This window comes from Canis lupus, chromosome 24 (genome assembly GCF_011100685.1).
Source record: "Canis lupus familiaris isolate Mischka breed German Shepherd chromosome 24, alternate assembly UU_Cfam_GSD_1.0, whole genome shotgun sequence".
Classification (NCBI taxonomy): Eukaryota; Metazoa; Chordata; class Mammalia; order Carnivora; family Canidae; genus Canis; species Canis lupus.
Genome location: NC_049245.1, coordinates 42,445,012 through 42,472,221, shown reverse-complemented (window position 1 = coordinate 42,472,221; position 27,210 = coordinate 42,445,012). Strand labels below are relative to the sequence as shown.

At 52.8% G+C, this 27,210-nt stretch overlaps 3 protein-coding genes and 1 long non-coding RNA gene across 6 annotated transcripts in view; 1 reads left to right on the top strand and 3 right to left on the bottom strand.

Moving 5' to 3' along the window:
• Positions 1-12,114: 12,114 nt before the first annotated feature.
• Positions 12,115-13,775, bottom strand: LOC611771 (protein FAM209B). Its single transcript, XM_038572653.1, has 2 exons — positions 13,445-13,775; positions 12,115-12,465 (listed from the first exon to the last, which is right to left on the bottom strand). The coding sequence occupies exons 1-2, from the start codon at positions 13,691-13,693 to the stop codon at positions 12,202-12,204; spliced, it is 513 nt and encodes a 170-aa protein (XP_038428581.1). The 5' UTR covers positions 13,694-13,775; the 3' UTR covers positions 12,115-12,201.
• A 42-nt stretch (positions 13,776-13,817) lies between these two features.
• Positions 13,818-27,210, top strand: part of LOC102156144 (beta-1,3-galactosyl-O-glycosyl-glycoprotein beta-1,6-N-acetylglucosaminyltransferase 7) — a 28,409-nt gene continuing 15,016 nt past the window's right edge. Inside the window, exon 1 of the mRNA XM_038572648.1 lies at positions 13,818-13,936. The gene's annotated coding sequence lies outside the window, so the exon portion shown is untranslated. The remainder of the gene's footprint in view (positions 13,937-27,210) is intronic.
• LOC119865697 lies at positions 13,834-17,818 on the bottom strand. Its single transcript, XR_005378016.1, has 4 exons — positions 16,210-17,818; positions 15,171-16,039; positions 14,802-14,891; positions 13,834-13,964 (listed from the first exon to the last, which is right to left on the bottom strand). It is a non-coding gene; the product is annotated as an uncharacterized LOC119865697 (long non-coding RNA).
• The window catches only part of RTF2 (replication termination factor 2), a 40,860-nt gene continuing 31,960 nt past the window's right edge, over positions 18,311-27,210 (bottom strand). The window contains exons 6-9 of one of the 3 annotated variants that reach the window (XM_038572650.1): positions 22,831-22,944; positions 19,933-19,987; positions 19,530-19,625; positions 18,311-18,618 (exon numbers count right to left, since the gene is read on the bottom strand). In XM_038572650.1, the coding sequence (XP_038428578.1) occupies positions 18,440-18,618; positions 19,530-19,625; positions 19,933-19,987; positions 22,831-22,944 (444 nt within the window). In that variant the 3' untranslated portion in view covers positions 18,311-18,439. The remainder of the gene's footprint in view (positions 18,619-19,529; positions 19,626-19,932; positions 19,988-22,830; positions 22,945-27,210) is intronic. The other 2 variants (XM_038572651.1, XM_038572652.1) reach the window with 2 other exon arrangements.

The following is a 27,210-nucleotide window of genomic DNA, read 5'->3' as shown; positions in this document are numbered from 1 at the left end:
TGTCCCACTGCACGGACAGACCACATTTTATTAATCTGTGTATCCGTCGTAACGGACATTGGAATTGTTTCTACGTTTTGGCTATTACGAATAATGAATAGCTGTGCTGTGAACATTCATGCTCAAGGTTTCGTGTGGACCAATGCTTTCCTTTTTCTCCAGTGAACACCCAGGAATGGCATCGCTGGACCATACGGCGACTATATGTTTACCATTTTGAGGAAACGCCAGACTTTTTTCAAAAGTCCCTGCAAAATTTTAGACTTCCGCTGGCGTGTGTGAGGGCTCCAGTTTCTCTTCGTCTCCCCCAACACTTGCTTCCGTCTGTCCTTTCATCGTAGCCGTCCTGGTGAGGACACATGGTTTTGATTCGCAGTTGGTGGCTTAACGGGGTCGGGCGTCTCTGCAAGTACGCACTGGCCGTTCGTACACCGTCTTTGAAGAAATGTCAATTTATGTCCTTTGCTCATCTTTAGTTGGGTTATTGGCCTTTGTATATTTTGAGTAGTAAGTTCATATATTCTTTTTTTAAAAAAATATTTTATTTATTTATTCATGAGAGACACAGAGAGAGAGAGAGAGAGAGGCAGAGACACAGGCAGAGGGAGAAGGAGGCTCCATGCAGGGAGCCCGACGTGGGACTCGATCCCGGGTCTCCAGGATCAGGCCCTGGGTTCAAGGCGGCGCTAAACCGCTGAGCCACCCGGGCTGCCCCTCCCTTCATATATTCTTAATATTAGACCCTGGCCAGTTATAGGACTTAAACGTTTTCTCTTATCCTTTGAATTCTCATTTTGCTTGCTTATCATTTCCTTTGAAGTGCAAAAGTTTTTAATTTTGATAAAGACTAATTTTTTTTTTCCTTTGGTTACTTGTGCTTTGGGTTGCTTTGTTTTTGCAATCAGAATTTTTTTTTTTTTTTTTTTTTTTTTAAGGGGAACGTTTGACAGAAAAATGGGCCCGGATGAAACGCAGTCTATCTACCCAACCACCTCTCTGTCCTCAAGGAGCTGACACTCGGTGGGACTCACCCTCAGTGCTCGAGCATGCTTTTTATCTTCCTCTTGGGTTCTTTTTCGGGTTGCTAGGCAAAGTCTTTCATATTCTGATGAACCAGATGGCCCACTAAACAGCTTTGAATTTAAGCGGGATGAGTCATCATATAACGGTACTTAGGAATTCTAAAATTAGTGAAGTGTAAGCCATTTTAGGCTTTTTGTTTTCTGCGTCTTGACTGGCTGCGGCTGCAGTGTTTGCTGACTGTGGGAGCTACCCAAACACTGGCAGATGGCGGTCGTGCTATTTGAAGCGACGATCACCAAGTCCTACCCAGTCTGGAGAAACACGTACCCTATGGGTTCGTAGTAACAAGGCACTGGGGAGAGTCCAGACACCCCTCGGTAAGGAACTGGTTCGATTACGGGACATCCAAACTCTAGAATAATCAGAGCCCACACGTGTGCTGAGGGTTGAGAATTGAAAATGTGGGGGAGGCAAGCTTTTCCTCTACCCTCTTAGGTTATTTTCCTGAGGGTTGTGAATTAAACCACAAAAGGCGGAACAACGGGAGAAAAGACGCGCTTTTTCATCGACTTCTGCGGCCCAGCACTGCATGTCACGTCCAAAGAAGGAGAACTCAAAGAAGCAGTCAGAATGGAGGCTTAGACACCATTTTAGCAAAAGAAAGAGGCTTTCGGGCTCCAGGGGTACGTCGTGGAGAACTGGCTAACACATGTGTGGAGGACTGACGGACGATGGACTTTAAGGCCTGTTGATGCAAATTCATCCCACTTTTAACTTCCATCTTGGTGGGAAGAGTCACTCTTCTCTCTTGGCCTTGGTGGGAGGAGGAGACACCTTCCTCATCGGGAAATTTCCTTCCTGCTTTTATTTTATTTATTTTTTAAAAGATCTTATTTATTTATTCATGAAAGACACAGAGAGAGGCAGAGACACAGGCAGAGGGAGAAGCAGGCTCCATGCAGGAAGCCTGATGCGGGACTCGAACCCGGGACTCTGGGATCACACCCTGAGCCAAAGGCGGAGGCTCAACCACTGAGCCACCCAGGCGACCCTCCTTCCTGCTTTTAGACAGAAAAGGGGAGAGCAGGAAACTGTTTCTGCTTCAAATGCCTTCAGCTCAAAATAATCCTTATGCCGAGACGCCTGGGGGGCTCAGTGGTTGAGCGTCGGCCTTTGGCCCAGGGCATGATCCCAGGGTCCTGGGATCGAGTGCTGCAGGGGTCTCCCCGCAGGGAGCCTGCTACTCCCTCTGCCTGTGTCTCTGCACCTCCCTCTGTGTCTCTCACGAATTAATAAATAAAATCTTTAAATAAAATCCTTATGCCAAAGCAGCGCATTTGGGGGACACAACCTGCCTGGGATCCAATTATAGCACCATGAAGGTATAAATAAGGATGGGGGTTCTCCGGGGGAAGGAGAGGGTTTCCGGGAGAACTTCAGGGCCTTTGCACCTGCTCCTCCACCTGCCTGGAGGCTCTTCCCATCGCTGTGCTCCCCTCTCCCGCAGCCCAAGGTGTCCCCTGAACACTGTCCCCTGGCCAGCTGCTCAACCGGCCTCTTCTGGGCCATTTTTCTTCCCAGCACGTACCGGCTCCTGACACCCTGCGTCTCTCCCCTAATTGCCCCCAGCCCCCATCAAACTGCAGGATTCGACTACTTCTGTGCTCCCAGAGTCCACACGGTGCCGACTTCTGCGGCCCAGCGCTGCAGCGTGTGCATCCGTCCACTCGGTTTGTCCGTCCTTCCCCCCGCGGCCACTCGCTGCCTCCACAGCCTGGCTGTTGCGAACCGTGCAGCCATGAGCACGGCTGTGCAAACCCGTCTTCAAGATCCTGCCTTCAGGGATCCCCGGGTGGCTCAGTGGTTGAGCTCCTCCCTTCGGCCAGGGTGTGATCCTGGGGTCCTGGGATCGAGTCCCGCATCGGGCCTCCTGCATGGGGCCTGCGCCTCCCTCTGCCTGCGTCTCTGCCTCTCTCTCTGTCTTTCATGAATAAATAAATAAAATCTTAAAAAAGAAAAAAAAAGATCCTGCTTTCAATTCTTCAGGGTTTCTAGCCAGGAGAGGAGTTGCTGGATCCCACGCTAAGTCTGTATGTAGGTGTCTGAGGCCCCTCCGCCCTTGGTCCCAGCACGTCTTCACCAGCGGCCCCGATGGGGCCCCAGTTTCTCCCCGTCCACGCCAACACTTGCGATTCAGGTTCTTCGACAGTGGCCGGCAGTGAGGGTGAGATGGGATCTCAGTGGGCGCACGTCTGCGTTCCCGGGTGGGCCGGCGGGCCCCTCGGAGCTCCCCCAGTGCGAGCGGAGTGACCACCAGATGGATGACCCAACAGAGGAGAAATGAATGCGCGGGAGGATGTGGAATTTCTGGAACAACGGAGTGATGTGCTTATGGGTGATGCTGGTCCAGCCAAGAGGCCCGTGGTCCCCCAAGGTCAAGCGCCCTCAGCCTCCCAAGGTGTCCCCGAGCCCCACCCAAGGGCAGGGCTGTCCCCAGGGTGGGGGCAGGAGTGCACCTGGCCTGGGCCACCCCAACCCACAGAGACCTCAGTCCCCGGCGAGCAGGAGCCGCCTTGCTGAGCAGGGGTCCGAGGGACCCTGGGAGACCCGCACGGGGCGAGCAGTGGGGACACGGCCGCAGCCGAGGCGCAGCCACATGCCCCCCGCGACCCTTCGGCGCCTCTTCCACGCGGGTGCTCTGCGGACATGGGGTTCCCAGAGTTCCGGGGGTTGTCGCGGAGCTGAGACCCTGCAGGGCTCCCTGGAGGACCCGTCGTTTCTCGGGGTAGCTGCTCACGGGTTTTCCCGGCAGCAGGATCAGAGCCTCTGGGGGGCCTGAGGGTGTCCCTGCCACCCCCCCCCCCCCCCCCCGCTGTGACAGTCCCCGCAGCAGAACGGAGACCAGGTAGGTTCCCCGCAGGTGCCCCGGGGCTGGTAGCTGTCTGCTGAGGGATGAACTGCAGGCTTGGGGAGCGGGGAGGAGGGAGCCCTCTTTCTGGGCTTCTGGGGATCTGGTGTTCTCTCCCGTGGCTCCCATCTCTCACCGAGGAAAAGTCCAAACTCCCGTGGATGGCCTGCGAGGCCTCCACGACTGGCACCCCCCACGCTCCTCGTCTCTTATCTCTTCTCCCCACTCACTGGGCCCCAAGTACTCTGAGTAACCCCCATCCTGCCGGCCTCACTCCTGCCTCAGGGCCTTTGCACTTCCCATCACTTCTGTCCCTCACACGTTCCTGCTAGGTTGTCCTCATGGCTTACTCCTCAGTGCGCCCTTCCCCTACTACTGCCTGACTGTAAGCCCACCCCCCAACTCCCCGCCCCCCCACCTGCACACGCACCCCTTCCCTTACTCATCTGCCTCTGTAGTATCTGTGTGCACCTGGCCGGCTACATAGTGGACGTGTGTGTGTGTTTATGGCCTCCCTCCCCCAGGCAGGATGTTTGTCTAGGCTCTACCCCACTTTCACATCCCCAGAGCCTACAACAGTGCACAGAACAAATAAGTCCTTGAGGGAGTAAATAACCAAACGGCAAATGTCAATTGTTAACGAAAATAGTGGTATTTTTGCTGCTAGTACTATGCATGTTAGTCGCTGTTAGTAATAAAAACATGACTACTCTTCCTTCCCCTTACGCATTATTGTCAAGGGCCTTTGTAAACAAAATCTTGGGGCAGGGGGTGGGGGGCACCTGGGTGGCTCAGTGGGTTAAGCGTCTGACTTTGGCTCAGGCCGTGGTCTTGGGGTCCTGGGATCGAGCCCCGTGTCGGGATCCCCACTCGGTGGGGGTCTGCTTATCCCTCTGCCCCTCCCCCTGCTCCTGCTTTCTGTCTCTCTCTTGAATAAATAAATAAAACCTGTGTAAAAGAAGAGAAAAGAGGGTGCCTGGGTGGCGCAGCGGTTTGGCGCCTGCCTTTGGCCCAGGGCGCGATCCTGGAGACCCGGGATCGAATCCCACGTCGGGCTCCCGGTGCATGGAGCCTGCTTCTCCCTCTGCCTATGTCTCTGCCTCTCTCTCTCTCTCTCTCTCTGTGACTATCATAAATAAAATTAAAAAAAAAAAAAAAAAAAAGAAGAGAAAAGAGGGTGCCTGGGTGGCTCAGTGGTTGAGCCTCTGCTTTTGGCTCAGGGTGAGATCCCGGGGTCCTGGGATCGAGTCCCACATCGGGCTCCCCGCAGGGAGCCTGCTTCTCCCTCTGCCTGTGTCTCTGCCCCTCTCTCTCTGTGTCTCATGAATAAATAAATAAAATCTTTTTTTTTAATAAATAAAATCTTAAAAAAAAAGAAGAGAAAAAAATTCTTGGAAACCAGGTGCCCTGCTCTCTGCAATGGGCGCTGTCCGCCCCCTCGTGGCCGTCTCCGGAACTGCAGGCCACGCGCGCTCCAAGAGCCGGTTTGGTTCACAAACTCCGGATGGGCATCCCGGGCGGGCGAGGATGCACCTGGCTCCACCTGAGGGCAACTTGGCAACGCCCGACAGAGGTACATGTGAGCCACCTTTCTACCCAGCAGCCCCAAGCACAGGCATCCACCCTGAAGGTACCTCTCCAACAACACAAAACCGCTTTTGTACGAGGTTATTCATTGCACCATCGCTGGTCATTTCACTACTGGAAACCACCTGCATGTCCACATAGAGCAGCTGAACCAGCTACTGTCGGTTTTGGTGCGACCACGCGCGGAGCCCTCTGCGGGCAGGAAAACGAATGAGGAAGGTCCCTGTGAGCCTAGATGGAGCCGTATGCGGGACCCGCTCTTATGCAAAACAACAACAGCAAAAAAGCCCCAAAGAATATCGGGTAACATGGTATCCTTCACGTGAGTAAGAGGGGCTCTGAGAAAACACACCGTCTGGCCTGTTTGTGCAAGAGAAACACAGGAAGGGTAGAACAGAAACCAAAGAGGCTGATCCTTGATCCATGGGAGGGAGGAGGAGAGGAGCAGGGGGAGGGGGGCCCACGCACCAGGGACGGGGACAGGGCGGCAGTTGTCCGGGTCTATCTTTTTCTCCATCTTTGACTCTCAGCACCAGGTGATCCGTCCCACACCTGCACACACAGGTAAACAAGTGAACCCAGCCAGGATGTGGGGAACCCCAATTGGAGTGGACCTAACACACGGCCATGGGCTGGCGACCCCACCAAGGGGCGGGTGAGAGAAGAAGCCACCTCCGGAACCCTGGAAGTGTCTTGGCCGGATGCTGCAGGGCCAGCCACACTAGTTATAAGTGTGCTCCTCGCGGGGCCCGGGTTCGAGTCTCGAGCTACTCTATGTGCGTTCTAGAATTGAGCGAACCCGTAGATGCAGCTCTGGAGAGCTGGGTTGTCACTGCGGGAGGCCGAAGCTATAAACAGGGGCCGGGGGACGGCTGGAAGGAACCCGAGGTGTCGGACGGGAATCAGAGGCACCAGGAAGAGGAGGTCGTGGTCACAGACTCAGAATACAGACTGGGGGGGGATGGGTGACACACGCTCGTGGTCCCCGCTGCGGGGGCCTGGGTGCTGTGACAGCCCAGCGCGGCCTGCCCAGCCTGGTTGCCAGGTGCCGTCCTCCGGTACCGGGGCGGGGGTGCTCCGAGCAGTGGGGGACCTGACGCAGGAATAACCAGGATGATGCTGGAGCATCCGTGAGCTGCCAGAGAGGCGAATTGCTCGAAGGAGGGCGGGGCTTGCTCAAGTTCACCAGAGCTAACCTGAGGGCACCGGCAAAGTTGGAGCCAGAAAATAAAAACAAGAATGTTGGATTTGTGGGCGCCTGGGGGGCTCAGTCAGTTGGGCGTCTGACTCTGGCTCAGGGCATGATCTCAGGGTCTTGGGATCGAGTCTCGCATCGGGCTCCCTGCTCAGCGGGGGGTCGGCCTCTCTCCTCTCCCTCTGCCCTGCCCCCTGCTCACGCTCTTTCTCTCTCTCAAACGGATACAATCTTTAAATATATATTGGGCTTTAATAAAGTAAAATAAGTATTTATGTGTCTCTACTGGTATCAATCAACCAATAAACGGGGAAGAAGGCCCAGGTCTTCCTCACAGCAGACTTCCAATTGATGAATGAAGACGGAAAGAGGGAATCAAAATTACCATCAGGCAAATACCAGTATCCCTGAAATAATTACTGCGGAAGAGCCCCGGGAGGGATGCTCCCATCAGTGGGTGACAGTCGGAGGGGCCGAGGGCGCAGCCTCAGGGCGGCCTGGGACACATCTCCACCTGACCTGAAGCCGCTGCAGGCCCCACCTTGGTCACAGGTGAAGGTCGGGATGCTCAGCGCTGCGGCTCCTCCGGGGCACAACAGCACGTCTCGGGGCTCCTGCCCAAAGGCGTCACCTCATTCCCACCGCGAGAAAACAGGCGCCACTCAACCCAGACGGAGGGACATTGTGCAGGACCGCTGGTCGCCCTTCTCCCAACCGCCAAGGCCGAGGGGACGAGCGCGGGGACCGCAGCAGACACATGCCTGTCCTCATGGAGCTTACGCTCAGGGGACCGGGACGAACAAGGAGCAGGTCAACAGAAAGCATCATGTCGCACGGTGATGGTGATACAGAGAAAACAGAAACTGGGTGATGTGGGGAGAGCGGCAGGGGGGTCAGCGGGTGGTCAGCGGGGGCCTCTCTGAGCAGGTGACCCTCTGGGCAAAGACCAGAAAGATAAGCACAACAACCAGCACCGTGACAGCTGATGGCAAAGCGTCCCCCAGGGCGACAGGCCGCGTGCCACTGCCCCGAGGCAGAAGTGGGCCTGGTGCGGCGGGACCAGGAGGAGACAGGTCACGGGGCTCAGAGGCCGCTGGGTGCCTCTGCACGTCGGTTGGGAAGGCGCAGAGGGCGTACGTCCTGCAACTCCCCTTGTGTTTATTTGTGTTTTATAGAGACTTGCTGACTTACTGTGCCTCCCTCACTAGAATATAATGTGGAATCTCATCGTAAGATGTTGGCCACGAATCCCGAGTTATAACAATTTCACTGGAGGCCAAAACACACCCTTTCCCGTATGACCTGGCAATCTGGGCATTTGTCCCCGAGAAATAAAAATGCATGTCCACGCAAAAACCCGTACGTGATCCTTTGCAGCAGATGTCATCGAAGAGCCCGAACCTGCGAATGACCAGAATGTCCTTGAGCAGGTGGATGGGGAAACGAGCTCGGCTGGTGGACGGCACGAGGGGGAGGGTCGGCGCAGGGAATCACTTGCGGGGAACGCGGGGCATTATGCTGAGTGGAAGAGCCGACCTCCAAGGTCACACGCCTGGTGGCCCCAGTCATGTGACAGCCTCGAAACAACAAAAGCTGGTGGCTCAGCGGTTGAGCGTCTGCTTTTGGCTCAGGTCGTGATTCCGGAGTCTCAGGTTCGAGTCCCACATCGGGCTCCCTGCTTCTCCCTCTGCCTCTCTCTCTCTGTGTCTCCTATGAATTAATAAAATCTTAAAAAAAGGAAAAGAAACAACAAAATCTTAGATGAGCGGCTGCCGGGGTGGGTGCGAGGGGGACGGTATGCGGAGGTCCCCGAGCCGGCGCAGACCTGTCTCTCGGCTGCGTGGGTGGTTATTTATTTATTTATTTTTTAAATTTCTTTTTATTGGAGTTCGATTTGCCACCACATAGCATAACACCCAGCGCTCATCCCACCAAGCGCCCTCCTCAGTGTGGGTGGTTGTACCAACCTCCACGTGGGTAAGATGCCACAGAACCCTTCACCCACGCCGTCCCAACGTCAGGTCCCTGCTTTGGTGTTTGAACCAGTGACGCCAGACACGACCGCTGGGGAACTTGGGGGAAGGGCCTCACCGAGTCTCTTTTCTAATCTTTTCAACTTCTCGTGACTCGTTCGGTCCCCGCGCCAACACTTGGTAGCCTCTGGTTTCGAGGCCCAGGATATTCCCATTCTTGATCCTGTCCTGATACTGGTCCTGCTTCTCGGATCCAGAGGCCGATGTGCAGCTCAGAGGGCAGGTGGACGCGTCATCCCGGGCGTCAGAAACAGCAGGTGGAAAGATCTGGTGCGTCCGGGTGCGTACACGTCCTGCATTACTTTTTTTTTACTTCGGTGTAATGAATTACCACAGACTTAGCGGCTTAAAGCAACGCACACTTACTGTCTCCCCGTTTCCGTGGGTCCGGAGTGTGAGTTCGGACAGCGGGCCCCTGTGCTCAGGCACTTGGATGTCAGCTGGGGCTGCGGGTTCACCCGACTTGGGGGCCTCTGTCCAGGGCACTGGTTGTTGCTAGAACCAATCTCGTCGCTGCGGTGTGACCGAGAGACCACCGGGAGGGTGTCTGGGCTGGGATGGAGCCTCACGGGACACACCGGCATCATGCAGTGACCACCCCGGCAGCTCCAGCCCACACTCAAGACAGAGACTGACTACACAAGGCTGCGTGCCCCCTCCCCGGGCCCCCCCTTCCGCCCCCGTCCATGCCCAGACACACGAGAAAGGCCTTGCGGATGACCAGGCCGAGCGGGGCCCCGACAGAACTCCCACTTCTCCGTTAGCATCCTCTAGCGCTGGAGCCGCCGGCCGCCCTCTCTGCCGCGGGGTCTGCCGTGGCCCAGTCCTGCCGCTCATGCCGGGTGTCACCCCCACCCCTAGAGAGACACGTTTCTATTCAGTAGGTCATGTGACAGCTGTCACTCCTGCGATTTCCTGATTTCCTGGGGTCCTACTCCTCCTGCTGGCCTTCAAGGAGCAAACCACTGGGACGTCCCTGCTGCAGGAGACAAGCATCAACGCTGCGGGGGAGCCCCTGGGCCGAGCACGTCATCGCTAGAGGACCACGGTCACCGTTGGCCCGTCAACCGCTCTTTTGAAACCAGAGTGTGGTGACGTTAGGATTTGAGTTTTTGCTGGAACAGCAGAATTCAGTAGCTTTCTTAGGCTCTAGGTCCCGAATTGAATGCATTTTTTTGCATGAAAATATCGCATGAAATTGGGTTAAGAAAACACTGTTGTCTACGCAAAACTGTGGCCTGCAAAGAAATTGCTACATCCATGGGGCACCTGGGGGGCTCAGTGGTTGGCTCAGGTCGTGATTCCCGGGGTCCTGGGATCCAGTTCTGCATCGGGCTCCCCGCAGGGGGCCTGCTTCTCCCTCCACCTGGGTCTCTGCCTCCCTCTGTGTGTCTCTCACGAATAAATAAAATCTTAAACAAAAAAAAAGAAATTGCTACATCCAAAGGCACAGCAGCTTTTGTTCTAATTTGTATCCTTGTCAGCTTGCTGTAAGGAATTGTGCTGTTTTGCCTTCTCTTAGGGTCCCCATCTTTAGTTGCTCGTGACCTGGACAGAACTACAAAAAATGTGATTCATAAAATTACTTGTTTGCCTATCAGACAAATGTGGGAGGGTTGTGAAGGTTACAGCCTTATATATATATCTGCTCCTCTTGGACACTCTCCCTGGTTGTTAACATGTAAATAAGATTAGCATAAACCAGGGGTTGGCAAACTTCCTGTAAAGGGCCCCCATCAGCAAATATTTTCGGCTTTGTGGGCCACAGGGTTTCTGTCGCGCGAACTCAACCCTGCCAACCCTGCCAATGAGCACAAAAGCAGCCATTGGCAGTTCGGGGATGAACACGCGTGGCTGTGTGCCAGCAAGAGTCAATGGACACTGAAAGGTGAATTTCATGTTATTTGCCCGTCGTGAAATATTACTCATCTTTTTTCAACCATTGAAAGACATAATAGCCATTAGCAGCTCATGGGTAGTATGAAACCGGGTAGCGAGCTGGCCTGTGAGCCATGGTTTGCAGACCCCTGGCCTCGTAGGTGATCGCCATTCATCTAAAATCTGTGCCACGTGGAGATCACAGGTTCCAACCAAAATATCTGTTGCCTCTGAGTGTCCTCAGAGTCGGCTGTGAAAACAACTCGCATGGTCCCATTTGCTTGGACAACTCGGAATACTGAACGCACAACTCCGCTCCTTCCATTTTTTCCCATCCTGTTAAGACAATAAGTGTTCAGGAGGGACGAGACGGGAAGAGATGGGCTTGGCGGCTCTTGTCCGAGGCCTGACTCCCCCACACACGGGACAGAGCCTGAATGCTCGGCCCAAACAATGGGGGTTCGCTGATGGAGACTCAGGACTCCCCTGTCAGGCACACATTGATTTGGCCCTTCCGTGGTCCTCCCCACTAGCTTGCCTCTCCAGGCCTGCACCCGCTGACCTTGACTGGGGCTCAGGAGGCTAATTTAACAGCCTTGGGTAAGCATAGTTCCCATTAGCCATACAAAACATGCCAAAACATCCATATTTTTAATAAGCATTATACACATTCGTGTCAACTAATTTGGGAAGCCCTGGTTAGCTCACCTGTATCTGAATTACATTGAAAATATAGATCAATTCTCTATTTCTTAATCCAGTTAGACATTTGGTATAAGAAAAGGTCAATACGGGTCATCCACGAGACAGAATGAATAAAAAGACTTTTCTGATGGTAAGAAGATCAAGTGCTTCTAGAATCAAGCATTCCCCGACAGAGGCACACATGTGCGTCCACACGCGTGACCGCGCACACACACACACACCCCCTCTTAATTCATTTTTCTTTTAAACCTGTAAAGTTGGCCTTTATAATAAGTTATAAAGAGGGATCCCTGGGTGGCGCAGTGGTTTGGCGCCTGCCTTTGGCCCAGGGCGCGATCCTGGAGACCCGGGATCGAATCCCACATCAGGCTCCCGGTGCATGGAGCCTGCTTCTCCCTCTGCCTATGTCTCTGCCTCTCTCTCTCTCTGTGACTATCATAAATAAATAAAAATAAAAAAAAAAGTATAATAAGTTATAAAGATAAAAATTGGTTCCATCTTTTGCACAAATAGCTACTACAAGGATGACTACCATGAAGTTGGTTTCTGCATCGTATCCCAAATTTCCTAAGCCGTCTCGTCCTCCAGGGGCCCTGGTGCCGTGGCTGAGAAGGCCGCCCTGCCACCATGTTGCTGTCTGTGCTCTTCTCACCACTCTCTGCTCTAGTGGAGGTGAGGAAGGCAAAAACAAGAGAGTAACTGCTGCGGCTACTGGCTCACATTTATTTTTTCTTCCAGTTTCAAAAGAGAGGGGGCGGGGGAAGAAAAGGTGTCAAATTTGAGAATTCTTTTTCTTCAGAATAATTTTATTGGTTTGCATACGGTTTGTCAACACTCAATTTTGTCTCTCCTACTCTGACACATAAGTGCATTCATTCAGAGTCTTCTTCGCCCCATATTTCATAGATGGTAATATTATTGTGTGGCTCTGGAGGTACCTCCAAGTGCTGAAGCTTGAGGTTACTGCCAGTTGCCATGGCGACTTTCAGGTTCCGCACCTTGGACACGAATTTCACAAGGTCCATCTCCAGTTGGGTTAGGGTATTGAATGCATAGTCTTTGTTGGGGGAAGCATTTTGATTTTTCTTTAGTGGAGAGCGAAATGGACAGCCTCGAAGGCCGGAAGGATTCTGCTCCTGTCAAGAAAGATACTCAGGGTGAATAGCAACATGGGTGGCTTTGCTGTCCTGACGCAGTTCCGACAGGGTCGGGCTCACCTTGAGAGAAGACGGTTCTAGCATTGCGCTCTAGTCCAGGGATTGGCAAACTGTGGCCCAATCGGGCCCACCGGCTGTTTCTGTAAATAAAGTCTTATTGAAACGCAGCCTTGCTCATTTACTGGCACATTGCACGAGGCTGCTTTCACGCCCAAACGGCAGGGTTGAGGAGTCGCAACCGAGACTGTGTGGGCTGCAGAGCTCAAAGCATCTACTATCCGGTCTTTTCCAGAAAACGTTTGCCAAGCTCTGCTCTATCAGTTTGGACACAGTGTCATGAAGTTGGGGCCTGTCTAGTAGAGAACATGCTGTATTTCTCTCCCCCTTTCCCCGTCGGAGGCTTGTGCAGCCCTTTAGGGAGGAGCTGTTCCTCCCTTACACCTTTATCCCTTCACGACAGGTCTTTTCCTTTTCCTGGGATAACGATGCCACTTCCATTCGGTTCGGCAACTGGCGAGAAATTAAGAAACTCTTCTAGGGAAATTAAGAAGCGGGGGCGGCGAACCTGCCTCCAGGAATAACTTCGGCCCGAAACACCCCACGATCTCGAATCGATCTATCCCTTGTCAGGAAGAAGACCTCATTTAGTAGGACGGAGATCGAGCCACGCTCTTTGGGGGCCACCGAACAGCAGGGCGTCCTGGGCCGTGTGGGCCCCGAGCCCGAGGGCCGGGGGCAGGAAAGGATCGTGGCCCCGGGTCATCACAGGACCTCGGGGTGGGCGCCTCGCACCCCGCCTGCGCCCTGCCGCGTTCCAGCACCCCCCCTGCCTCCAAGGACCCCAACCAGCACCCAGGTCTCGGAGTCGGACGCGCCTGCGGCGGGCCCAGGGCGGCAGGCCCAGGGTGGCGGGGCCCGGGGAGGGCCCGGGGTGGGCCCGGGGTGGGGCCGTCCTTACCTTACTCTTCTCACTATCTCCTCGAAACTTCAGTATCACGTACAGCACAACAACGAAAAACAGCCAGAGCCATTTGCTCCCCAGCCAGCCCTGGGCATGCTCCGGGAGGTTTTGCCGGATTCGGAAGTGGCCTCCGCAGGGCACCTTCCCCTGCGGCTCTTTGGCCTTGTCTCGCAGCGGGGAAAACATGAAGGCGTAGCCGCAGGAGAGGCACACGGGCAGCAGCAAGAGCCATGTCAGCGTCCGCATGGTGAGCAGAGCTGGGGCGCGAAGCTGCTCATGGTGGGTCTGTTCCCGCGCACCCGGAGACCGGGTGCCTGGGGCCCGGCTGTTGGTGATGTCACAGAGGCCATTGTGACGCTTCGGGCGGGGGCTCAGGAGGCTCCCGGGGGTCGCCCTGGAGCAGCCTCCAAGGCGGGTGCAGCGAGGGCGGGGACACAGGCAGCCCCCCCGGCTCCGCCCTTTCTCTACGTGTCCAGTCCAGACGTTGAGGTGAGCGGGGCAGACGGAGCAAGTGTCCCTGTGGGAGCCAGAGCCGGGGGTCGGCGGGGGAGGGTGGCGATGACACCAGAGGCTACACGCTGGGAGCCCCTTGGGCTTTGCTTGGCCTGCGTTGTTCCCAGACATGATTATTTGGGGATATTTATTTATTTATTTTAAATATTTCATTTATTTATTCATGAGAGACACACACAGAGAGAGAGAGAAGCAGAGACACAGGCCGAGGGAGAAGCAGGCTCCCTGCAGGGAGCCCGACGCGGGACTCGATCCCGGGTCTCCAGGATCACACCCTGGGCCGAAGGCGATGCTAAACCCCTGCCTCCAGGAATAACTTCGGCCCGAAACACTTCACGATCTCGAATCGATCTATCCCTTGTCAGGAAGAAGACCTCATTTAGTAGGACAGAGATCGAGCCACGCTCTTTGGGGGCCACTGAACAGCAGGGCGTCCTGGGCCGTGTGGGCCCCGAGCCCGAGGGCTGGGGGCAGGAAAGGATCATGGCCCCGGGTCATCACAGGACCTCGGGGTGGGCGCCTCGCACCCTGCCTGCGCCCTGCCGCGTTCCAGCACCCCCCCTGCCTCCAAGGACCCCAACCAGCACCCAGGTCTCGGAGTCGGACGCGCCTGCGGCGGGCCCAGGGCATCAGCCACCCGGCTGCCCTATTTGGTAATATTTAAATATTGGGAGGGACTCGACTTTTGAAACCAAGGTTTCTGGCTTCCTTGGAAAACAGGGATGAGCTGGTAACACCGGCCACCACTCGGCTGAGGCCAAACAGGCCCTGTGGGTGGCCACGCTCTCCCCCGTGCCCACCGCTCCCTCGCGCCTCCCTCCCGCCTCCCGCCTCCACTCACCGATCGTCCCTGGCTGTGCGGTGCGTGGGGAAGAGGATAAATCACTTCATTCAAATTGTGATAAGCAGCGAGCACTTTAGGAGAACAGAACTGTAGGAGGCGGCTCTAGGTTAGGTTATGCAGGGAGGCTTTCCCGAAAAAGACTTTCGGGTAGTTTGAGGGGCAATGAGGTGGCTGGGGAAGGTGGGGGGTGCTGGCATCTGGGGGGGTGTGAAGACCCTGAGGGAGAAGGACCCCGCCTGTATGCCAACCGAAGCCAACGTGGGGACGTAAGCTAGGGCTCGCTGGCCAGTGTATTTGAAACCGAATGTTTTCGAAATGACACGAAACCGAAAGAATCACATTTAACGGAACACAAGGCCTATGTACCTGTTCCCCCGTGTCGTCTGGTTCACACTCGGTCCCTAGGAATGAAATGTTCAGCTGTCATCAAGGATCCACGGGGGACCCTCCCCGTGCCTCGAACCATGCTGAGCTCTGGGCAGTGACCAAGAAGTTTTCAGACTATCTGAAGGCACAGGAGAAGCCGGCTCCTACACGTGCACAGCTCATGGAGAGGCGGGGGCCTTCCTGTAGGAGGTGGTCTGCTCGGGGCCTGCAGAGAGGCAAAGCCAAAGGGCTGATTAGAAGGTAGGCCGGTAAGAGAACCCATTCCTCGTGAGGGCCTACTTTGAAGTTGCTCCTTGGGGAAGCAGCTGGCAGGTACCTCTGGCCAAGTGCTAGAGGGGGTGCCCGGTGCCCCTCGGGGGCTCATCCTTGGAACCCAGACTCTGCCCTGGCCCTCCCGAGCAGCCTCACCCGGCTCTGGTGGGAGGGTCGCCCTGTTGCTGAGCCACGGCTGCAGAGCATCTTGGGGTGGCCCTGTGTCTACATGCACCCCGTATTTTAAGTCACTCCCCCCCCACCAAACAGGGCTCTAATATGTGGCGGTTTTGGTGTGATGCAGTGAGGGGCAGACAGGCTTTATTCACGTAGATGACCACACACAACAGGAATGCTCAGGAAATTTCCCTCCGTGTGATTTTTGTCGTTTGGAAATGTTTATGTATATTTAACGATAGCAAATGCCGTCGTGGTTTATTCGGTGCTCAAAAGCCTAAAGCAGCTTTTCAATAGGAGGAGGACAGGGGAAAGGCAGGTAAGAAGCAGAAAGATCTTTGAGCCCAAGGCTCTCTGGGTCAAAAAGCAGGAAGGTTCATGGTGTCGAGTGGCAATCTTCTCAGTTCACTGTGGGGAGGCTGTAAAACGAAAGAAAGCGCGTTAAACAGCCTGTGTCCTGGAGCTCTTGCCTTCCCGTGTCCCCCCCCCCCCCCCCCCCCCCCCCCGGGCTAGCAGAGGCTCGGGTCCTGCGGGGTGGCCATGGGGCAGGAGCTGGCAGGTGCCCCGTCCTCCTCCCTCTGGCCCTCACCTGCTGGGGCTGCGATGCTTCAAGGAGGGACGATGGTCACCGGCCGCTCTCTGTGCATCAGTGAGTCCCAAGAGACGAAGGCCATCGAGTGCTTAACTCTTCAGGTGAGCGCTCAAAACAGGGCAGCTCCGAGCCCCTGCCGCCTTGCTCTCCCTCCCCTGTGTACCAGCCATCCTGCCAGGCCTGGGGTGGGGGGGCGCCGGATGAGTGCCACTGGCTCCTCGGGCCTCCGAGGGCTCGACGCCTCGCTAGGCACTGAAGGCTGAAAGGCCTCTCCAGAGCAAGCTCTCCTGGGGGGCCGCAGGTGGGGAGAGGCTGGGGCGCTGGGGGGGCTGCAGGCATGGAGGGAGGGGAGGGAGCGCCATGCAGAGCTTGGAGGTGACCTGGAGGGAAGTGGGCGGCCTGAGCTGCCCAGGTTCTGATGCTGGGGACACTGTGACCGGGTCACTGGGAAAAACTGGGGACAGTCGAAATATCCACCTCAATAAAATTAAAGCTAAAATTAGGGAAATCAAAGTTGGCAAAATAATGGCCGTTAACCTATAAAAACACCTCATGACTGAATCTGTGATTAGTGACATTCAGCTAAAAAGACTGTTTAGTTTTGTGAAAGGAGAAAACTCACTGTGACAGAGAAATTTTAGCCAAATAAAACAGGTACTGATCGTTATGAAAATAATTTGACAAAAGGAATAAAAAAGCAACTAGAAATGGTTTAACCGGGCTGTACAGGAAACACGTAAGAAGCGAGTGGGCAATTCAGGTTTGTTCTGGAAAAGTCTACAGCAAAAATTCACTGATGTTACTAGAGTTCTGATTAAAATGCTTCTGTATTCAAAGAAAGATGCCTTGGGGAGCCAAACTTTCTGCCCCTCAGAGGCAGAGAATGTGGGGCCTCTCACACCGCGCCCCCTCCTGCCCCCAGCTCCTTTTCCTGCTTGTTAACGGAAACCAGCCGGTCCCGTCAACAGTGCGACTGGCTCCAGAGAGCCGTGCTGACTCTGGGATATTCCCAGCCCTGACTCAGCTGTCCCATGGGAATTCCAATGACTGCTGTCAGCACACGTTACGCATTGGTAAGAGACACCAATATTACATATAATTTCCTTCATCTTCTTTTTTAAATATATTTTTAAAGATTTTATTTATTCATGAGACACACAGAGAAAGAGAGAGAGAGGCAGAGACACAGGCAGAGGGAGAAGCAGGCTCCATGCAGGGAGCCCGATGTGGGACTTGATCCCGGGTCTCCAGGATCGCGCCCTGGGCCAAAGGCAGATGCTCAACTGCTGAGCCACCGAGGCGTCCCTATTTCCTTCATCATCTGAGTGAAAAAGGAACTCAAGATATGCAAACGCTATGACACTATCAACGGAAAGGCTGTAATTTTCTTACTAAAAGATTATGGAAGAGAGAAAAATACACACAGGTGAGAGAAAAGCGGCCTTGCTTTATTTTTCTATCAAATCCTCAGGTACCCAACTAAATCGCTTTCATCTTGAAACTGCTAAAGTAGGGATCCCTGGGTGGCGCAGCGGTTTGGCGCCTGCCTTTGGCCCAGGGCGCGATCCTGGAGACCCGGGATCGAATCCCACGTCGGGCTCCCGGTGCATGGAGCCTGCTTCTCCCTCTGCCTGTGTCTCTGCCTCTCTCTCTCTCTGTGACTATCATAAATAAATAAAAATTTAAAAAAAAAAAAAAAAAAAAAAAAAAAAAAAAAAAAAAGAAACTGCTAAAGTAAAGGAACTTCCCTGAAGTACTCAATTAGCAAGGCCCCAGCTCTACTCAGGGGCACAGATGCCTTCCCACAAACAGACCTGCAGGCAGAGTGCATTTAAAATTCACTTCCTAGAGCGCAGTTTCATTTGGCCTAACTGTTGGCAGCAAAATCATTACAATTTTAGTCAAAAGGGCCCAACCATACACCCCACCAGGCATCTAAGTCCTTAATTATTTCAAGCATAAGAAGTGTGGCCAGTGCGTCTCTCTGGGCCGCGGGGAGAGCAGGTGCATGTGCGTTGGAAGGGGGCGGCCAGCTGCCCAGCACGTCTGTCACTGGGAACCCACGCGCCTCACAAGCAAGAGCAACTACACCAGCAAGGAGGTTTGGGAGGAGGACTTTATTGCCCCGCACAGAGAGTGAGCAGAGTACAGGGGACAGTGACACCTATGCCACCTGCTCCCGTGGAAACGAAACGGAGCCCGCATGGCGTGGAGTGCAGCATGGGCTTCAGAAGCAGTAGGACGTGTGGGTGACCCAGTGGGCCGACTCCTCCTTGGAGCGCTTGGCAGAGCTGTGAGTCGTGAAAAGGGACTTGTAAGCTTCAGATTCTTCGCTATCGGCAATGGATCTCTTTGCAGCTCCACTCAGAGGCTTCCCAATTTTTCCAGAAGAGCTCCCATTTGCTGCTGGAAGAATGAAAAGCCAAATACTTTACGGGGGGGGGGGGGGGGGGGGCCTACAGATCACTCCAAATATCACATTCTTTTTAAAAGGAAAAAAGTCTGTTAGTCTCAGTAATTTCCCCCTTCCTTTCTTGGGATAAACGTCACAGTATATCACCTCAATTGCCAACTCCTAAAGCAGGTGAAGCTACTGCACTTAAATCACTGAAAATCAACAACTATGCTCTGCTCTGCTCCCCACCCTGTGAATGCTGCAGATCGGACCGAAGCGTGGGGGCTGTCAGCCTGTTTCACAGGGCCAGGAGCAGAACTACAAGAAGGCTGGGTCACCTACCCCAGGCCAGGTGGCTACTCCGTGTAGGCTGGGGACCTGAAGCCATCAAGTAGTACTGTGGGTACTTCTCACATCATGAAATTATACATTCCTTCACCTAATAATAAATCTGTGTTTCCTTTTCATAAAAGAAATCTTTGAGTTAAAGGCAGTGAGGAGAAATGCACCGACTTCTGGACTATATGTCAAATAGCCCTTTGACATGTGGCCAGGAGGCAGGTAAAGGCTGGCTAAGTGCCTTGTGCGCCATGTAAAACCCCAGCCTTAGTGGGACTGGGAACATTCCCGCCCAACGCCGAGCCTCAGGCCACTAACCAGTCTCCCCAGTGAGTCTGAGTCCAGCTCCCCGTGGAGCCTTGGTAGCTTGGCAGATATGTACTCAGCATCTCTGCCCAGGCTCCTTCAACCAGGCTTTGGGATAGGGGGACTGTTTCTTGGCCTCCAGGAGAGCTCAATGAACTCCTCAGAAACAGGACTTAGCATAAGCTTGAGCTTTTGAATTCACTCCAAGGAAACTGCAACATAACCCTCTGGGTTACCAGCTTTCTAAACAGCTCCCTGTTGTCTTGGCAGGACCCACCTGCACTTTTGGGAGCTGAGTTGGCTTTCTTCTCCCTAGAATCCAGATTGTTTTCTTCAGGCTTCATTGCCTTAATTTTTGATGGTCCTGGGGATTCTGTTAAAAAAAAAAAAAAGGAAAAAAAAAGTAAACCAAACAAAGCAAAAGCATTAACTTTTTTTTTTAAAGATTTTATTAAAAAAAGATTTTATTTTTTTTAAAGATTTTATTTATTCATGAGAGAGAGAGAGAGAGAGAGAGAGAGAGGTGCAGAGACCCAGGCAGAGGGAGAAGCAGGCTCCATGCAGGGAGCCCAACGTGGGTCTTGATCCTGGGACTCCAGGAACACACCCTGGACCAAAGGCAGCCGCTAAACCACTGAGCCTCCCAGGGATCCCCATATTAACTTCTTCTAGTGTCTTACCTTCACTGACTCCTGGCTTTGAGACAGACTCTGCCGCCTTGGGTTTCTTTCCTTTCTGTAAAAAGAAAGAGGCAACTGGAGATGTGCTTGGGTCCACTCTCAGGGTACGTGCAGCTCCTGCCATCTGCCATCCAGGGGGCCCGGCCACCAAGCCGATGCAGTTCATCCACAGCAGGTACTTGTTCTGGAGCAGACTCTGATACCGCATCAATCCTAAACCTGGACCCTTGCCACGTTTCCAGTTACACTCCTCCGCCTCACTCAGGAATACACCTGAAGAGAGCTCCCTAGTTCTCTACTTATGTTCCAAAAATTTCAAATAAAGATGCCAGATTCCAGGGATAACAATGTTCATGGTGACTGCTGTATATAAAAGAGCAGTTAAACAACAAAGTATAGATGGGTACCTCAGGTCCAGCTGCCATAAAATATGTACTGAATCTAACCCACTCCAGTAACTCTTTTTCAGAGTTGTCCAACTGCTTTGATATTTAACTATGAGGACTTGAGGTTAGGGACACCTGGATGACTCAGTTGAAGACTGAGCGCAACTCTTGATTTTGGGGTCATGGGTTCGAGCCCCACATTGGGTGTAGGTAGAGGTTACTAAGAAAAAAGAGACTTAAAAAAAAAAGACCTGACACGATAGCGAATTCTCCTAAACTCTGGATTACTCCGGTTAGATTTTTAGGCACTAGAATTCAGTCATTCATAATAATCAACACTGGTCAGCAAAAATTTAAGAGATGACACTGACCATTCGAAAATCACATGGCTGTGTTACAACAGATTCAGTCACCGCACAAACAGAACGACGCTTACGCAGAGAATTTAACATGCCAGTCTCCAAGCTTCCAGAAGGTGGCGCTAAAGACACACGGCCTACTCGGCTGGGAAGGCTGCTGCCCCTAGAAACTGGGGAACCCACCTTCCTGGGCACAGGCCTTGAACTTGGAGCACAGGCAAACAGAGTGACCTGTAAAAGCCGCCCGTCTGTTTCACACACGCAGGACATGCACTCAAATCCGTGAGGACGATACCCCAGTCTTCAAAAACAGACAACTGGATTCTGAAGCCTTTCCTTCACAGCTGAGGTTATGGAAGAAGCAAGAGCAGTAAGAAGTTAGAGTGGAAATGCTATGTCCTGCCTTCGGCTGAGGGTATATTTGGGAAATATTTTGGTATCCTGGTAGCAGTATCTAAGAGGCATTCCCAGAAGCTGAGAGAGTATCTTGCGGAGAGGGCTGTGCTGGCCCCACTGGGCTCTGAACACCTTGGCAGGAACTCTGGGACTGGAGATGACTCACCCCAGTGACACCGTTAATGACCATACAAGACACTGGGAGCTTCCTCTGAAACACACTTTTTAAACAGTGAGCTCGATCATGATAGCGAGGGAGAGTCCTTTTTGTTAACTGTCAAAAATATCTCAAGCTTTTTTCTTTCTGTTTTGCTCATTTGTAACATCAGCCATTTAGACAATGGAGAACGAGTGCACTTATATTCCAAGGGTCCTTCTCTTTCCTCTGTGATAATTAAAACAAAACAAAACAGGACAACTCTGAAAAATCTTTAATAATTACGTCACTGGTAAATGCATGCCACACAGGCAGGCTATTTTTCCCCACAACTTTATGTCCTCAGGACACAGAAACAAATTTTTTTTTAATTAATTTATTTATTTATGATAGTCACACACACAGAGAGAGAGAGAGAGAGAGAGGCAGAGGGAGAAGCAGGCTCCATGTAGGGAGCCCGATGTGGGATTTGATCCCAGGTCTCCAGGATCGCACCCTGGGCCAAAGGCAGGCGCCAAACCGCTGCGCCACCCAGGGATCCCAACAAATTTTCTAATACTTTAAGCTTTCCTTTGACTTAGTTCTGATCCCAAAATTTCTCCCACATTTACCCTGAAACTTACTTTCTTTTGTGGTTTTAATTTATTTTTAATTTTTTAATTTAAAATTATGATTATTTTTAAAAATTTATTATTATTTTTTTAGTAATCTCTACACCCAACGTGGGGCTGGAGCTCACAATCCTGAGATCGAGAGTTGCGAGCTCTAAGGACTGAGTTAGGGACAAATAAGTCCCTAACTTATTTTTTTTTTTAAGAATGAAAATCTTGCTGTTCAGGAAAGATGATAGGGATCATCTGTAAATACTTAAGCAATAACAAAATTTCCTGCTAGATCTAGAATGGATGGCACATAAAAATGACTTCTTAACTGATAAACTGTTTTGAGCCTGGTTATTATGCCAAATCATGAGGCAATGAAACCACTGCCTACGGAATGGGATGCTAAGGCCAGGGCCACAAAACAAAGCCTCCTTGTCACGCATCCACCCTTAGCTTTGGTTCCTCACTGGCTTCCCTGCCAGTCCTCACCATTAGAGGCCCCACTGGAGGCTCAGGGAGGCTGGGGGCAGCCCCCAGTCATGGGAAGGCTGTTACCCCACCCCACCCCCCGCCGGCTACCTGAGGTGCCTCAGCAGTGGGCAGGGATCACAGGCTCTGGGGGCCCCCCCGATCTCCAGGGTACTCCCAAGGACATTCAGACCTGCACAGCAGAGGCTCTCCAGATGTGCTGGGAACCTCTATGGCACAAGTTTTATGCACCCAGGACACACTCTTAAAGCCAGTGGCAGCACAGTGGTGGTGGTGGCTGCCCCTCCCTGGGCTGCACTCCAGGGACAATCTTGGTGACCTCCTAACCACACCTGTCCTGTGCAGGGGCTGTCACCATCCCCACGTCACGGATGAAGCAGCTGAATAAAGGAGAGCAGAAGTGCTGTGCCCCACACAGTGAGCCCTGACTGGAACCCTTGGAGGTCATAAAAAGCACCTTAATCACTGCACACCCGAAAGCACCGCCAGGCACCTGAAGGCTCCATTACCTTCCCGACCTTTGCCCTCAGCCTCCTCTCCTCCATCCTCTTCTTCAGCGTTTCCACATCCTCCTTGGTGCCATTGAGCACAATGACGTCGTCGTCCTGGAAGGCAGCCCCACACTGGAGAGGGAGAACACAGAGGAGACTGCATCACCACGCAGAGGGCAGCTAGCCCAAACGCTCACCCTGAGCCCTGCTTTGGCAAGTTCTGGGTATGGAGTCAGCGTGGCAGGCTTGAGAGGGCTAGCTCTGCAAGGGCCTAGCTCTGCGCAGTGAAGGGTGCCCACCATTTCCTGTGTCAGGCTTCTTTCCACCCAGGTCTGTCCCATGGCCCCGGACACGGGATACCCCCCGCCCCCGCCCATGGGCATTCAGGAACAGTCTGTGGTGGGAATCAGCAATATCTTCTCAGCACCTGCTGCCACGTCCTCTCAGGAGGACCAATGTCACGAGAGCCTGTGCTGTGCCTGCCGCGCACCACTGGCCACGGGCTCAAAGGGAACAAGCCCGCAGACGACCTGTCCCAGATGGAGCGGACGGTCGGCAGCCTGGGGACGGCAGGGTCTCCGGGAGCGAGGGGAGCCCTGGCCGGTGCCCGACCCAGGAGCTCCGGGGGGGGGGGGTTCCCATCCCCTGCACTTCTCATGGTTCTCAGGTGACGCAGACGCTGCCCATGGAGAACCCCTCCCTGCTCCAGTGCCTGGGCAGGCAGCCAACTGGGGGAACTGGGCTCCGTCCCAGTAGGACAGCGGGAGGACCTGTCTAGAGGCAGGGGCTGCTCTTCAGCTTGGTCCTAAAGCCCCCCTGGGGAGCCTGCCCTGCGGAGGGAGGGAAGGATCTGGGGCAGCATCTGTTCTGTCTTCTTCCTCCTCCTGTGGGTCCCAAGGCCCAGACACACCCGTGGATGGTCTTGGCCTCAGTTACCACATCTGTTCAATGGGAAGTAAGCGGAACTCCCAACCCAGTGGGGGATGAGGCAAGAGTTTAGGGTGACGCTGTAGGGACCGTAGCACAGGGCTGGGCACCCAACAGCCAACCACCACGGGCCACAGCTGTGGGTTTGTGCTTTCCTGTAGGAGAGCGACCTGTTCCGACACAGCCCCATCTCCAGGACACATGACGTCTCTTAAGTAGCTTCCTTGGGAGAAACCTCACACACGTGTGGCTGCATCTGCCTTGCAGAGGCAAGTGTGTCTGTGTCCCTTCATGGATGGGAGAGAGCCTGCTGGATTCCTGCCGAGTCTGCCTGGGTCTCTGTCCCTTACCAGTGGCCACAGAGCCTTACTAGAATGCCGGGATAAATATGAGCTGTGAGCACATCATGTGCTGACCCCAGTGAGTCCTCGAAAGCCTACTATCCCCGAAACAGGAAGAGCCACTGACCTACTGTACCCAGAATCTCTTTTCTACAACACATTCTCAGCACAAGACACTGAATTGTTCTTCTTAAAAGCTGCCAAGACCTTCCCAGCACCTCCCAACACACAGGAGAGCCAGTCGACATGCGCTGACCCTTCAGGTGCTGCCTAAGCTTGGTTCTCACCTCCAAAACCCACCACACGGGCCCAAGGCACCTCCTTTTCTAGGGGAGATCTGGTAAGCTGTCACAACTGACGAGATCCCACTGTGGCCCACAAATCAACATCAGGGCCACAGAGAAGTCACATGAACAATAAAAGGGAACCTGACAGGGCACCTAGCTGGGACTGCCTTGGAAGAAAAGGAGCTTGTTTTTTGTTATCACTGCTGGGAGGCCTCCGGGCTCTGCAAGAGGCGGCCCTCTGGGAAGCCCCGCGCTGTGGGAGGTTTGGGTAGAGCCTTCCCCTGGGAGATCTCTGTCCTGAGGTGACAATGAAAAGGGATCTACAAGAACAGAATTGGGAGGTGGATACAGCCCAGTGGGGCCAGGGCTATGGCGTCAATAACCCTCCGAGCACACAACCAAGAGATAGAAAGGAGTCCCCATTTGTCCCGCTGGCCCGTCTTGCCCCCCCACACTCCAGGCTTTCTACAGCAGCTCTCAGCAGTCAACTGTCTCCTCCACCTGTGACCGTTTAGTTGTCTAGATAGGACTGTGGACCCTGTTCTACATACAGTTGTGGTGTGTTGTGCCTGGAGTTATATTTTTAAAACTGAATTAGCCACTAAGCATATAAAAAGTCAGGAACCTCTCACACTTTTAAAAATTGAGATATTTTTCTTTCTCCCCCAAATGCAAAAGATCTATCAATACTGAACCTGTACTCTCAAGGCCTCAATTGCTGGGACCTGAGCAGGGCTGCCCCCTAGAGCTGGGGCACATGACCCTCCCACTGGCCACAGGCCCTTCACATGCTCCTGGTATGGGTTTGACCCTGGCAGGCCTCTGACTGACCCCAGGAACTTGGGTGAGTGGCCCATCCCTTGGGGAAAGTGAAGCCAGAGCAGGAAGCAGATTTCTGTCCACAGTACCAGCTGCCAGGCTGGGTTCTTCTCTAGGGACTGAAGGGTTAAGGGAGGGTCACTGAGGGAGGGGAGGGCTGCGGCAAAAGCACGGCTGACCCAAAGGGACGGACCTTTTCTCCACTTATGAAGTAACACATATATGTGCAAACACCCATGTATGCCCGCAAATGCATTTTTCTTTTTGTTTTTTTAATTTATTCATAAGAGACAGAGGTGGAGACAAAGGCAGAGGGAGAAGCAGGCTCCCTGCAAGGAGCCTGATGTGGGACTTGATCCCAGGACCACAACCTGAGCCAAAAGCAGACGTTCAACCACTGAGCCATCCAGATGCCCCCAAATGCATTTTTCTATGTGTATGGTTACTTACTGCACAGTTGAAACCACAGATTTATCTTCAATTAGCTTCCTTTGATCAGTTATAATCTAGATGTCCCCCAAATGGGGAAATAGTTAAATATATCACAATAGGGGATCCCTGGGTGGCTCAGCGGTTTAGCACCTGCCTTCGGCCCAGGGTGCGATCATGGAGTCCCGGGATCGAGTCCCGCGTTGGGCTCCCGGCATGGAGCCTGCTTCTCCCTCTGCCTGTGTCTCTGCCTTCTCTCTTTCTATGTCTATCATGAATAAATAAATAAAATCTTAAAAAAAGGGCAGCCCCGGTGGCGCAGCGGTTTAGCGCCGCCTGCAACCCAGGGCATGATCCTGGAGACCCTGGATCGAGTCCCACATCAGGCTCTCTGCGTGGAGCCTGCTTCTCCCTCTGCCTGTGCCTCTGCCTCTCTCTCTCTCTGTGTCTCTCTCATGAATAAATAAATAAAATCTTTAAAAAAAAAATCTTAAAAAAATAGAAAAAAAAATCACAATACATTCTTTAGAAAGAAGGGCAGATAGTTATTTCAGAGTTTCTGAAAATGTTGAAAGTGCTTATTATCATGCTAAGAGAAGACAACTACAAACTGTATATCCATATGACCTCTGGAGATTAATAGTTTTTAAAAGCATTAGAAAAAAAAAAGTCAGCAGGAAAGCACCGAGGGAACGGGTAGAATTATGACTGTATGCTACTCTATCTGTATGTCTGTATCACAAACAAATGGAAGAGTGGTTTCTCAATCACTATTCTTACAAATAACATTTGTAAAAAACAATCAATGAAATGCATCTCAGACCCCTAAATCCCACTGTGGGACTTGTATATTCTCCGCCACACAGCCTGATTCCTGCAGAGTGCTTCGTGGCACACAGTAAAAAAGCATGTGCCCATGTGTGTACTGACTTGTAAAACAGTGCTTCCCTCTGTCACATGTCGGAGGGAGGGACTGGTCGTTGTCGTCTTCAGCTGGGGCCCAGGATCCTGCACACAGGGCATCCAGTAAATAATCATGCTATGTCTGAATGAAAATAGAGACTGAAGAAATACTACTCCAAATGAAGAGGAAAGGGAATAAAATTTTAAAGCCAAATAGTTCTCCTGAAAGATCATATTAACTTTACACTCCCTACAACATGTGAGAGGGCCCAGCAGACCAGATAATTTGAAGGAACAAAAAAACTTACCCTGATCTAGAAGGCAAAAGAAGGTAAACTCCTTTTTGGCTTTGGTTAAGAAACAAAAATCCCTACCGCATTCCTACTGCCTCTCTCACTGATTACGTGTATATGCTTATAGGTCCACTTTATTAGGACATTCATTCAAAAACATTTTGACTTGAACCAACCTGTATAAGAAGTCAATACATTAGGCCTATTAACCTTTGCTCCATTTATGACAGTAATTCCTCCCGTATGTTTGGTTTTATCCTATATTTCCCTTAGGGCTATGTAAGTGTAAAGATGCATGCAGGCCACTCTATGTTCTCAGCTGTTTCTTTCACTGCTTTTTGGCTTAGTGATTCTTCCTCCTTCCAGGTTCAGGCTATGAGGTCACAGGTGAAATCCAGC

Bases quoted from the DNA above. Each gene is read 5' to 3' on its own strand.
- LOC611771 (XM_038572653.1), bottom strand. From the start codon at position 13,693: ATGCGGACGCTGACATGGCTCTTGCTGCTGCCCGTGTGCCTCTCCTGC. The intron at 12,466-13,444 runs GTAAGGACGGCC...CTTTCTTGACAG, and splicing joins GAGATAGTGAGAAGAGTAAG to GAGCAGAATCCTTCCGGCCT.